This window comes from Phodopus roborovskii, unplaced genomic scaffold, assembly GCF_943737965.1.
Source record: "Phodopus roborovskii unplaced genomic scaffold, PHOROB, whole genome shotgun sequence".
Classification (NCBI taxonomy): domain Eukaryota; kingdom Metazoa; phylum Chordata; class Mammalia; order Rodentia; family Cricetidae; genus Phodopus; species Phodopus roborovskii.
In genome coordinates this window covers 11,836,849-11,847,326 of record NW_026125397.1, presented here as the reverse complement: position 1 = coordinate 11,847,326, position 10,478 = coordinate 11,836,849, and the positions used below count along the sequence as shown (strand labels likewise).

General features: G+C 44.1%; 1 protein-coding gene across 1 annotated transcript; it reads left to right on the top strand.

Moving 5' to 3' along the window:
- Positions 1–688: 688 nt before the first annotated feature.
- Positions 689–9,888, top strand: Hey2 (hes related family bHLH transcription factor with YRPW motif 2). The gene is made up of 5 exons (XM_051175488.1): positions 689–1,006; positions 3,000–3,078; positions 3,198–3,281; positions 5,787–5,868; positions 8,919–9,888. Exons 1-5 carry the CDS (start codon positions 924–926, stop codon positions 9,602–9,604), a joined length of 1,014 nt encoding a protein of 337 aa, XP_051031445.1. The 5' UTR covers positions 689–923; the 3' UTR covers positions 9,605–9,888.
- The last annotated feature ends 590 nt before the right edge of the window (positions 9,889–10,478 follow it).

The window sequence follows — 10,478 nt, the reverse complement described above, 5'->3', positions numbered from 1 at the left end:
GGGCGGGGGGATGGACATTTAATTTGGATAGACCAAGTCCGAGAAATTTGAACTCGAAAACCTATTCAGATTGTTTCCTGAAATCACTCCTTCTTTGCTAATCCTTCCCAACAGTTAGCCTACCATCTACTCCGACGGTCTGCACCCCAGTCCCAGTGACCGGAGACACAAAGGAAGTGGCCGACATTGCACCGGGCCAACCTCCTGAAGTTAGGCACCTGGACCGGTAGGCGCGCGTCCTTATCTGCCCACAACCCAGCGGCTGCGGAGTTGGCAGGCTGAAAAGCAACTTTGATTTAAAGCTTTCAAAATCCCCTGAGGGTCAACGTGACCGCTGCGGTCAGCCACTCAGCAGCTTGGGTCCAGAGGAGGGACAGCTGAGTGGGGTGGGTCGCGGCGCCTCGCCGCCCCACCTCCCCCACCCATCCCCAACGTCACACACGCCTCAGCCACGCGCTAGCGGTTATTCTTTAAACCCAGGATAGAAACTAGGCGGGAGAGACCGTGGCGTGCAGAGAAGGGTCTAAACCCCCAGAGCCCGCCCGCCCCAAGCGCGTCCGCGCCCGCCGCCCCAAATCACCGCCGGGCTCCTAGGTGCGCGGCCGCGTTCCCACGCCTCTGGGGGCTCCTCGCTGCGGGCATTGGCCAGGGCGGGCCCGCCCCTCCATCTTAGCCAATAAGAAGTCACGCCGTCCCCGGGAGGCGGGGCCTGGAGAAGCACAGGGACCCCGCCCTCACGGGAGGCGTGGCTGGCGCCAGCTCTTGCGCCCAGGCTGGGCTGCGGCGTGGGAAAGAGTCTGGAGGAGCTGACCGCGCCGCCCTGGGAGCCGCGCTTGCAGGAGCCGGGCTGGGAGGGAGGGAGGAGTCCCGCGGGGAGCGCGCTGCGTCCGGCTCGGCGTTGGTGGCTGCTCCTTCCAGCCGCGATGAAGCGCCCTTGCGAGGAGACGACCTCCGAAAGCGACATGGACGAGACCATCGACGTGGGAAGCGAGAACAATTACTCCGGGTGAGCGCGCAGAAGCGGGAGAGTGTCGGGAACTTGGAGCTCCCAGGAAATCCCGGGGCTCCTGGGTGGAAAGGAGAAAGTTGTCCCCGAGAAATGAATGCTCCCGGAGCTAGAGTCGGGTGGGCCAAGAGGTAGGGACGCCACAGGAAGAGAGCGTGCAGGAGATGGCGAGGGAGGGTCCCGGACTGTCAGCGCTAGCACGCGCACAGGCACGTCCGGGCGACGCCCCCGCCACTCGAACTGTATTTAGGGACAGTTCCAAAATAGGTCAGGAGAGGAAAGGAAAACAAAAGAAAAAAAAACCAAACAAAAACAAAAAACTGGATTTCTGTTTTGGAAGAAGCTATGATCGCGACTTGAGCTTCTGAGAAATTAAAGCATCTGCGTTGTTAAGGCTAAACAAGCTAAGCTGCGCAGGTTGACAGAGTGATCTGGCTGACCCACGCACGAGTGACAGACGTAAGGAGCGGACGAGGCAGTGTTGCTTTGACTGCTTGTTCTTTAGTCTCCAAAAGATCGGCGTTGTGATCACAGAAGACAGACCTCCAGTTTCCTGTGACAGCGAGATTACCCAGGCATTTTAGAGCCAAGGCGGGTCAAACGATAATTGCTTCTAATTGGCATGCCCGGGAGCACCTTAATTATTTATCTGCAGTTGTCACTCAAAGAGCACAATCCTGCCTGCTTATAGAAAAATGTTTTTTTTTTTCCCCCGCGGACTTATTTTAAGACTTAGAAATAAAAACCTGAAAACAGCCAGGGCAAAAAAGATGCTCATCTCATTGTTGAAGTGTCTCCTCTTAGAAAATTCAAACAGAGGCTGTCATGTGAAAAGAAGAAACCTGTAGAGAAGGGGCAAAGAACCGGACAGTTGGTTTTGAATTAAGATCCAGAAGTGAGAAGATGGGGTAATAGGAGAACGCCTAAAATGAAAGAGAACAAACGATAGGACCTGGAGAATTCAAGACCATATCATAGTAACTGTGAATCTCAAAGCGACATATACTAATGTATACACGTAGGAGAATATACATTAGATAACCAACTCTGTGGGCAAATATATGTTTGATTGGATTTTTCAGTATAAAAATACCTCTTAGTAAACTCGAGGTGAATTGCAGCTTCCGGAGATTCAGGTTTGGTTTAAAGGCTGGTAACACAGTTTCATTTTCAAAGCTAAGCATGCAAAGTACTAAACCAAAATTTAACTTCCCTACCAATAATATGGTTAGGGTATTCTTTTAAAAGGTTAATATGCAAAACTTAAAACCTGTCCTTTTTATGTTACCAAATATGAGTTGCTGGAATTTAGGAATGTTATAAGTATTAAGTTTGTTTTAAAAGTGGCATTTAGAAACATGTTTGACGTGTGGTGACTGTTTTATCATGGGACTCATGTGATGTTCAGTATGTCTGGCAGGAGAGACTAGGAGGCATATTATCAGATGGCTTGTTGACCTTTAAGAAATATATGAGGAGAAATAGGACATATTAATCTCTGACCTCCCACCTTAACTGCCCATCATTATTTCATTGGAGAATTCAAAAGTTCAGGTTCATTTTTTTCCCCATTTGAATTGGCAGTTAAATCACCCAGTGGCATTTTAAAAATTACATTTATTTACTGTGTTGTGGCCAGGTGCATGTCACCATCACCTCTGTGGAAATCCAAGCGGTTCTCTTTCATCACATGGGTACAAGGGATGGGACTCAGGTCAGATGGTCAAACTTCGTGGCCATTGCCTTAACTTGCTAAGCCATCACAAGGCCTCACTAATATTTGTTTTTCTCTCCCTCTCTCTCTGAAAGGCATAATTGCTACCTGGGAACTAAAAAGGAATCCAAAACTAAGGGGGGAGGGGAAGAAACAATAACATAGACATGAGCTGTGCAATGAACCTGAATATTGATGGGTAGCATGAAGCATGAGTGTGGGCATGGGGGACAATTGTTACTCTGATGCAGCACCTGACATAGGCTTCCTCTCTCACAGGCAAAGTGCAGGCTCAGTGATGCGGTCAAATTCACCAACAACCACCTCTCAGATAATGGCAAGAAAGAAAAGGAGGGGGGTAAGTACCCCCCCAATGTCATGCTGTCTACTACTCATATCTCTGTTGCTGTTTTCCTGTCCTGAATGATGTTACTGAATGCGTATCCTTAAACTTTCGTTTTGCTTTCTGTCTGACAGATAATAGAAAAAAGGCGTCGGGATCGAATAAATAACAGTTTATCTGAGTTGAGACGGTTAGTGCCAACAGCTTTTGAAAAACAAGTAAGTTACCTCCCTCCCCCCTCAGAAAGGCTCAAAGAATCTGAGTTCTCATCTGGGAATGTGGGTTCTTGTTGGAGCTCTCTAAAATAATTGTGTGTGCGCCCCGATCCAGCAGAGCACAGCCATTTCAATAAAATGCTTTGTTGTGGCAAAACTATTAAAAACATAATCCATCATGAAGTTAAAAACATTTCCATTCTTTAGCTTATTTTCCCCTTAAGGGTAACAGGACTGGTGCTTTCTCTGCTCTTTCTTTGAATCCAGCAGAGATTTTGTTTAAAATTGCACTGCATGTAGTATTCTTGAAAAAAAAAATGTATCATATGTGAAATATCATTTTTCCCTCAAACTTTGAAAGCACTCTTTAAAAAAACAAATCAAAGTCAAGGAAGTAAAGATTCTATTTTGGTTTCCTAAATTATACTAATACAATTTATTTAGCAAGACACTTTCATTTTTAATTCTTGGATTAATAGAACATTGTTTGATTTGGGACATAGTTTGCGAGTTTTGTAAAAATCATATTAGTCATAAATGCTGCTTTTTCAAAGTTCAAGTATTACTTTACATAAAAAGGAAAAAGCTTTTGCATATTTGCGAAAGCAGAAAACCAAATACACTTTCTTTCATGGGTTTGGAAGGTTCGTTTCCTGGTCTGTCTCTGTATGTAGCAGTTTCTGTGCCGAAAATGTTTTCAATTGAGTTCCAAATTGGGTGCAAAACGTCAGGTTGTTGTTTACGTGTTTTTGTTGGTTTGCTTACGTCATGATTCTGCAAACGTTGTAAAGGGAGCCCCACAGAGCCCTTGGAGACCATCCAGGGTGGCGGTTTGACATCGCTGCAACTGCTCACACACCTTCATGGAAATGGTGAACAATGGAAAGTGCATGACATGTTGTGCTATTGATTCTATATTTAAGAAAAATGCATAGTGCAATTCATACACTGAGGTTGTCTTTGATAACTTACCTACACTATAAGTGAAATTATATTGCTGCAAATGAACATAGCAATAACTACGATTTTTTTTTCCTTTTTTTAAGTACTGAACTATCTACATTGTGACATTAAGAAGCAGTCACCTGGGTGATTCTTTTTTCTTAATCCTGGTTTGTTAGGCTTTTTTCATAAATATTGACATAAACTTTAGGAGCGAGACTCAGTGGTTGGCAGTTAGTTACCATAAACACAAGCACTCCCATTTACAAAATCTGGCTGCCAACCCTAGTGACTTGGCCCTGTCACAATTAGAGGAGAAGAATATTCTTTAGAACAGCTAAAGAACTGAAACTTCTGCTGTTTACTAGGTGCTGATAAAAAAAATAAAGAGATAAAAAATTTAAAAGCACCAAGTATAGGAATCTAGAACCTAAAATAAACATCAGGACTCTCTTCACACACACATCAAAAGAACAACAACAACAATAACATACCCACATATTGGTTTAATTATTCCACTCATCTAGGAAGTTAGTTAGAAGCCACCACAGCCCCCAAGACACTCTAAGTGGTACATTTGTTTCTGTTGGTTTTCAAAGGTCGCTTTCTTTTAAGAAGAGGAGCAATCAATGAAAATGTATTTGCAAGACTATTTTATTAAGAGCAGTTTTGAATGATTGGAAAATCATTAGGCATATATGATGCTCTTTAAGTAAACTTTGAATTAGTCCTTTTTGTTTGTGATCTTAGAATTCACAGTGACACCTGCTGGTAACCTTGAAAGTCCTTTCCTATTTTGTTTCTTTTAGTAATGGTATCTATAAGTTACCTTAAGAACAATGGAATTTTCTTCTTTTAAATGTTCTACTTTCAATGTTTTGTTAAAATACTATGTCCTCATACTCCAGAATTAACATTCAACTGTTTAACTGCTCTAGCCTTCAATAGTAATGACAAATGAATGTAACTTAATGAAATATATAATCTAGGTAGAGATTCAGTACAAAGTCTGAGACTTTTACTGTTGGTATAGTGTTTGTAGAGTGATCTTAGGAATATAATTGTTTTTATTGTTTAACAAATCATTTCTAGGAATATAATTGTTTTTATTGTTTAACAAATCATTTCTTCGTTGCCTTGTTCTGGTCTTTAGCATTACAAGCTGATGTCATTGCTACTTTTATACTTTGTAACTAGTACTTTTATACAAAGTTTAGAAAGACTTAGGAGGCTGATAAGATGGCTCCAAAGTTAAGAGAGACAAAACTTTGGTCTCAGTACCCACACTGGGTGCTCACAACAGCTTCAACAGGTTCATGTGCCCTAACTTGCATAGATACCTACAGCGCGAGCGTGAGCGTGCGTGCGCACGGGCACACGCACACACACACACACACACACACACACACACACACACACACAAAATTAAAATTTAAAGTAAAAGAAATTCAGGTTTTTCCTGTGATGAAATTAAACATAGAATTTTATAATGAGAGGCAAAATTGGAACTGGAGTACTAAGTTAGTTTCTGTAGGACTCATGAGACTTTGTTGTTTGATTCTGAAGGGATCTGCTAAACTGGAAAAGGCTGAAATATTGCAAATGACTGTGGATCATTTGAAGATGCTTCAGGCAACAGGGGGTAAAGGTAAGAGTTGGTACCATTGTTCACCCCCACATTCTACCTCTTTTTTCATCTTTTCTCTCTACTATTCTAAGGAATCTAAGGAAGTTACAGTTGAACAGCCCCCTAACAAGCTGAGATAGGGCAGCCCCAGATTAAAGCTGAGCAATCAATGCTAATGGCAGGATTGAACTCCTGGGAAAGGACTTCTAGAACAAAAGAAGCACTTGACCCTGAACTTGTGTTTGCTTCCCTAATACTGTGAGAGTAAAGCTGCCTTCACAGCAGCCTGGACAGAAGTTTGTTTGGGATTTGAGAAGTGCATGCTAGGATCTGCACAGGAAACTAAAACAAACACACAAACAGCCAAATATAAGCAAGACTGGAGCTCTCTCTCTCTCTCTCTCTCTCTCTCTCTCTCTCTCTCTCTCTCTCTCTCTCTCTCTCTCTCTCTCTCTCTCTCTCTCACACACACACACACACACACACTTTTATTAAATCAAGGCTAGAACTGAAATAATTTAGCTATTTAATGGAAGTGACTCTAGAATTATTTTTGTTATTGTTTTTACTTTATACCAACCACAACATTTGAAGTACAGGTACTGAATCTCTGCTGAAAGAACAACATAACAGGCTGTTCCTAGTGAGACCTCACCAGAGTAGATATCCAGGACTGACCCCATGCCACAGTGGAATGTCCCCTGTACTGGACCCTTATACTAGGGATGAATGAAACTGTGAAGGCTGTAATATTCATTCACATTTCATTATCCCTCTTCCTCCCAACTCACCCAGACTTCTTTATGGATGCCTTTGAGATTCATCTCAGCTAAGAATATCTCACTACTGAATAGAGAAATCAGTGCTGCAACTGGATGCTGAAGGCCTACTAGATGCATCATATTTAGGCTTCTTCAACAGTCTGCAGGTCCTAGATCTGGGCAAGGCAGGGCAGGGCAGGGCAAGGCAGGGAATTAGAGGCAAGTCACTTTTACTAATCTGAAAACAGGAAGTATTAGCCTTGACTCAAACCGTCTTCTACTCATGTCTGTAGGGAAGATTACTATACATGATGTCCATATGATATATTTGCCTCAGGTCACAATGTCTCAAGAAACTGTCTTGAATGAATGAAGAAGAGTATAGGATGCAAATATCCTTATAACATAGATGCTAATGGTTAAATCTTAGAAGTTGGTTGTCCCACGCAACTGGATTACAACCTTTGACCTGAATTGGAAGCCACCTGCTGGTCTTAGAAGGTTAAAGTAGCAGAATATGTTCCATGGGCCCTAAGTAGTGTGACAGCCTCTACACCTGCCGCCTTGGGATTTCAGGAGACCAGTGAAGTTAGGAGTGGTACAAGGAAAGCTATGTGATTACTCTACCCCCCCTTCCCGCACTGGTATTCATGAGGTGAGAAATTGCTACCAGAACCTCGAATGCTTGGCATGAGTTGTGCTCCTAATGAGAAAGACTGTCCCTTGGCTTTACAACAGGTGTTATCTTAGTTCTTATTCCTGACTACTTGAGAAATCCTAAAATCCATCCCAGATTAGTTAGTGAATAGACATTTCCAACCAGATGTCATGTAAGTCACCTGACTTCAGGGTCACTACAGAGGCCATTGCCCAGAAGAATGTGTAAACGTCTTGATCAAGAGGAGTTGCCAGTGTTTGCTCATGCGCCCAGACTCCCAGCTGCATCCAGTGTGCTGGCAAAGGACACGGACTCTAGAGCAGTTGCCTGACTGTGACTTCCGGTTCTCCAGTTCATAAGCTCTGTCCCAGGGCTAAGTTAAGCAATAGCTGAGCACCAGTTTTATCATTTGTAACATGGATACAATGATGAAGGGCTCCTCACAGGTGGTTGTAAATTAATTATTTGGCTTGAAGGCCACAGAACTTCCCTGGTACAGATGAAGTGGTTACAGGCATGTGTTATCCTTGGCTCAAGACCCACATTTAGGAGACAGCTGCTCACCATCATTTCCTTCTGCTTCCAACAGCAGAATGGGAGTTGAATGATCCCTATCCCTTAAGGTACAGCAAGTCCCAGCCACATACAGCTGCAGAGCTAGCAATCCTCAAATGCCACTTTACACCTACCAGTGAAATTCAAATAAGCTAGCGTGTCGCTTTCAGTCTGCTGTAGAATTATAGTCATTTCTAGAGAGAAACAAAATCTTGAGTTTTTGGTATCTCTGAACTCTGAGCATTAATCCCTCCTGTGAAACGGGGCTGATGGGGACCCTAAAGGCAGGGGAGTGCAATCTCTCTGTGCAATATTCTCACATGGAGCAACTTATACCCCCAGTCCCAGAGACTTTGCTTAATGACCACTCCAGGGTCTGGGATGAAACCCAGTTTTACTTCATGACACCCCACACTTCATGACAGCCTCTTGCTCATCTTGGTGCTGTCTCTGTTTTCCTGGTGGCTGTGTTTGCTCAAACAGTTTTTTCTCTCACTTCTAGTTTACCCAATAAATATATCAACAGTTTTTCACAATGCTTCTACTATAAAGTGGCCTAAAGGAAACAGGCAAATTTTGCTCTGTAAAAGCATGAATGATGTGTTGTAAATGCTTTTGATGTCAAGATGTAAAGAACCTGATTTGGATTAGTGGGGTAGCTCAGAGGCAGAGTGCTGGCATAGAATGCACAGGTCCCGGGTCCGGTCCTGGAAAAGCCCTGTAAATTACCAGCTCCATGAAACGTTTTCCATTTCCATGAAAAGTATCGTTGAGGAAAGTCATTACCCCACAAGACTAAAGCTGAGACATCCCCTCCCACTCCACTTGAAACACGAATTGCCTAATTATTTTTCTTCTTGCGACATTTAGATCCTAGATTAACTATAGTGTTGCTAAAGTCGTTGTGCATGCTACTTGCAGAGTATCCTTTCTTCAGTCCTGCACAAAATCATGCACATAGCAGCCAATGTGTCTTCAGAAAGAGCCACCCTATCTTTTCAAGAGACCAGAGTGGAACCTAAGTGGGGGCTTGCTCTTCAAAGCCATTTTTCCTTCTTTCGCCCTCTCACCTCTGACTCTCCTCATCTCTTGTTCAGGCTACTTCGATGCCCATGCTCTCGCCATGGACTTCATGAGCATTGGATTCCGAGAGTGCTTGACAGAAGTGGCTAGGTACCTGAGCTCAGTGGAAGGCCTTGACTCATCAGATCCACTGCGCGTGCGCCTTGTGTCCCATCTCAGTACCTGTGCCTCCCAGCGGGAGGCAGCAGTGATGACATCCTCCATGGCCCACCACCACCACCCGCTGCACCCACACCACTGGGCAGCAGCCTTCCACCATCTCCCCACGGCCCTACTCCAACCCAACGGACTCCACACATCGGAGTCAACCCCATGTCGCCTCTCCACGTCTTCAGAAGTGCCTCCTGCCCACGGCTCTGCCCTCCTCACAGCCACATTTGCCCATGCAGATTCAGCTCTTCGGATGCCATCAACAGGCACCGTTGCACCATGTGCGCCACCTCTGTCCACCTCTCTCCTGTCTCTTTCGGCCACCGTGCATGCCGCGGCCGCAGCAGCCACCGCAGCTGCACACAGCTTCCCTCTGTCCTTCGCCGGGGCCTTTCCCATGCTCCCCTCCAATGCAGCAGCCGCAGTTGCTGCTGCAACAGCCATCAGCCCACCCTTGGCAGTGTCAGCTGCCTCCAGTCCTCAGCAGACAAGCAATGGGACAAACAGTAAACCTTACCGACCCTGGGGGACAGAAGTTGGAGCCTTTTAAGTTATTCTTGAATTTCTGGCGATAGTAACTGAATGCCCATTTCAGAATCGGCTTCTAAACCTCTGCACCCTGAAGGTCACCACACAGACACCTACAGAGCCACTCAGTAGCAATAAAGCGATTTGAGAAGCAAACGTCACAAACAGAAATGCTTTTCCCTTTGTTTAAGGCAGCTTGGCAACTGACATCAGCAACTTAAAAACGTCACATCTTTTTCCATTTAGCTTTCTCCGGAAAATATATGGATGTCATCATCCAGTGGTGCATCAATACTTCTGACTTGGGGGGAAAAAAAAAGAATAAAAAAATGCCATACCCGAATTCTCCTGAAACGAGAAGGGATATACATATACACATATATATATAATATATATACATATATTATATATATATATATATATATATATATTGTTTTCTAAGTGCCTGAGCTAAGGAATGTAATGAGCACGAGATCAGAAGGGCATGGCTGTTAGGTTGAGAAAGGGAAGGAACAGACAACGTGTGTTAGACTGCAGACACAGGACTCTTTAGAAACCAGCAGGTTTTATTGGCCATAAAGATTGATGGAAATTAAGTTGAAAGACATAGTTTTGTCTTTGTCTTCTGTAAACAGACTTGCTAAGTAGAGATATTTAGCAACGCATTGATGTAAAAACCAATTCCGCCAGTGCCCACATTAACAGACATTTCTGCTTTGCCTTCAAGCTCCCATACACTCCAGTGAGACATGGGTTAGGACCTAGTGTTTCTTTCTGTAAACTTACAGGTGTGCAATGCACCTCGAAGCAATTACCTGCCGTGTGCCCACCAGAGTCTCATTGGTGCCAACTCAAAAGCTCTTTAGTTGGCAAGTTCAGATTAATTTATTCTGTTA

Coding starts and splice junctions, on each gene's coding strand:
- Hey2 (XM_051175488.1), top strand. CDS start 924: ATGAAGCGCCCTTGCGAGGAGACGACCTCCGAAAGCGACATGGACGAG. Junction 3,079..3,197: donor CAAGAAAGAAAAGGAGGGGG/GTAAGTACCCCC, acceptor TCTGTCTGACAG/ATAATAGAAAAAAGGCGTCG. Junction 3,282..5,786: donor CAACAGCTTTTGAAAAACAA/GTAAGTTACCTC, acceptor TTGATTCTGAAG/GGATCTGCTAAACTGGAAAA.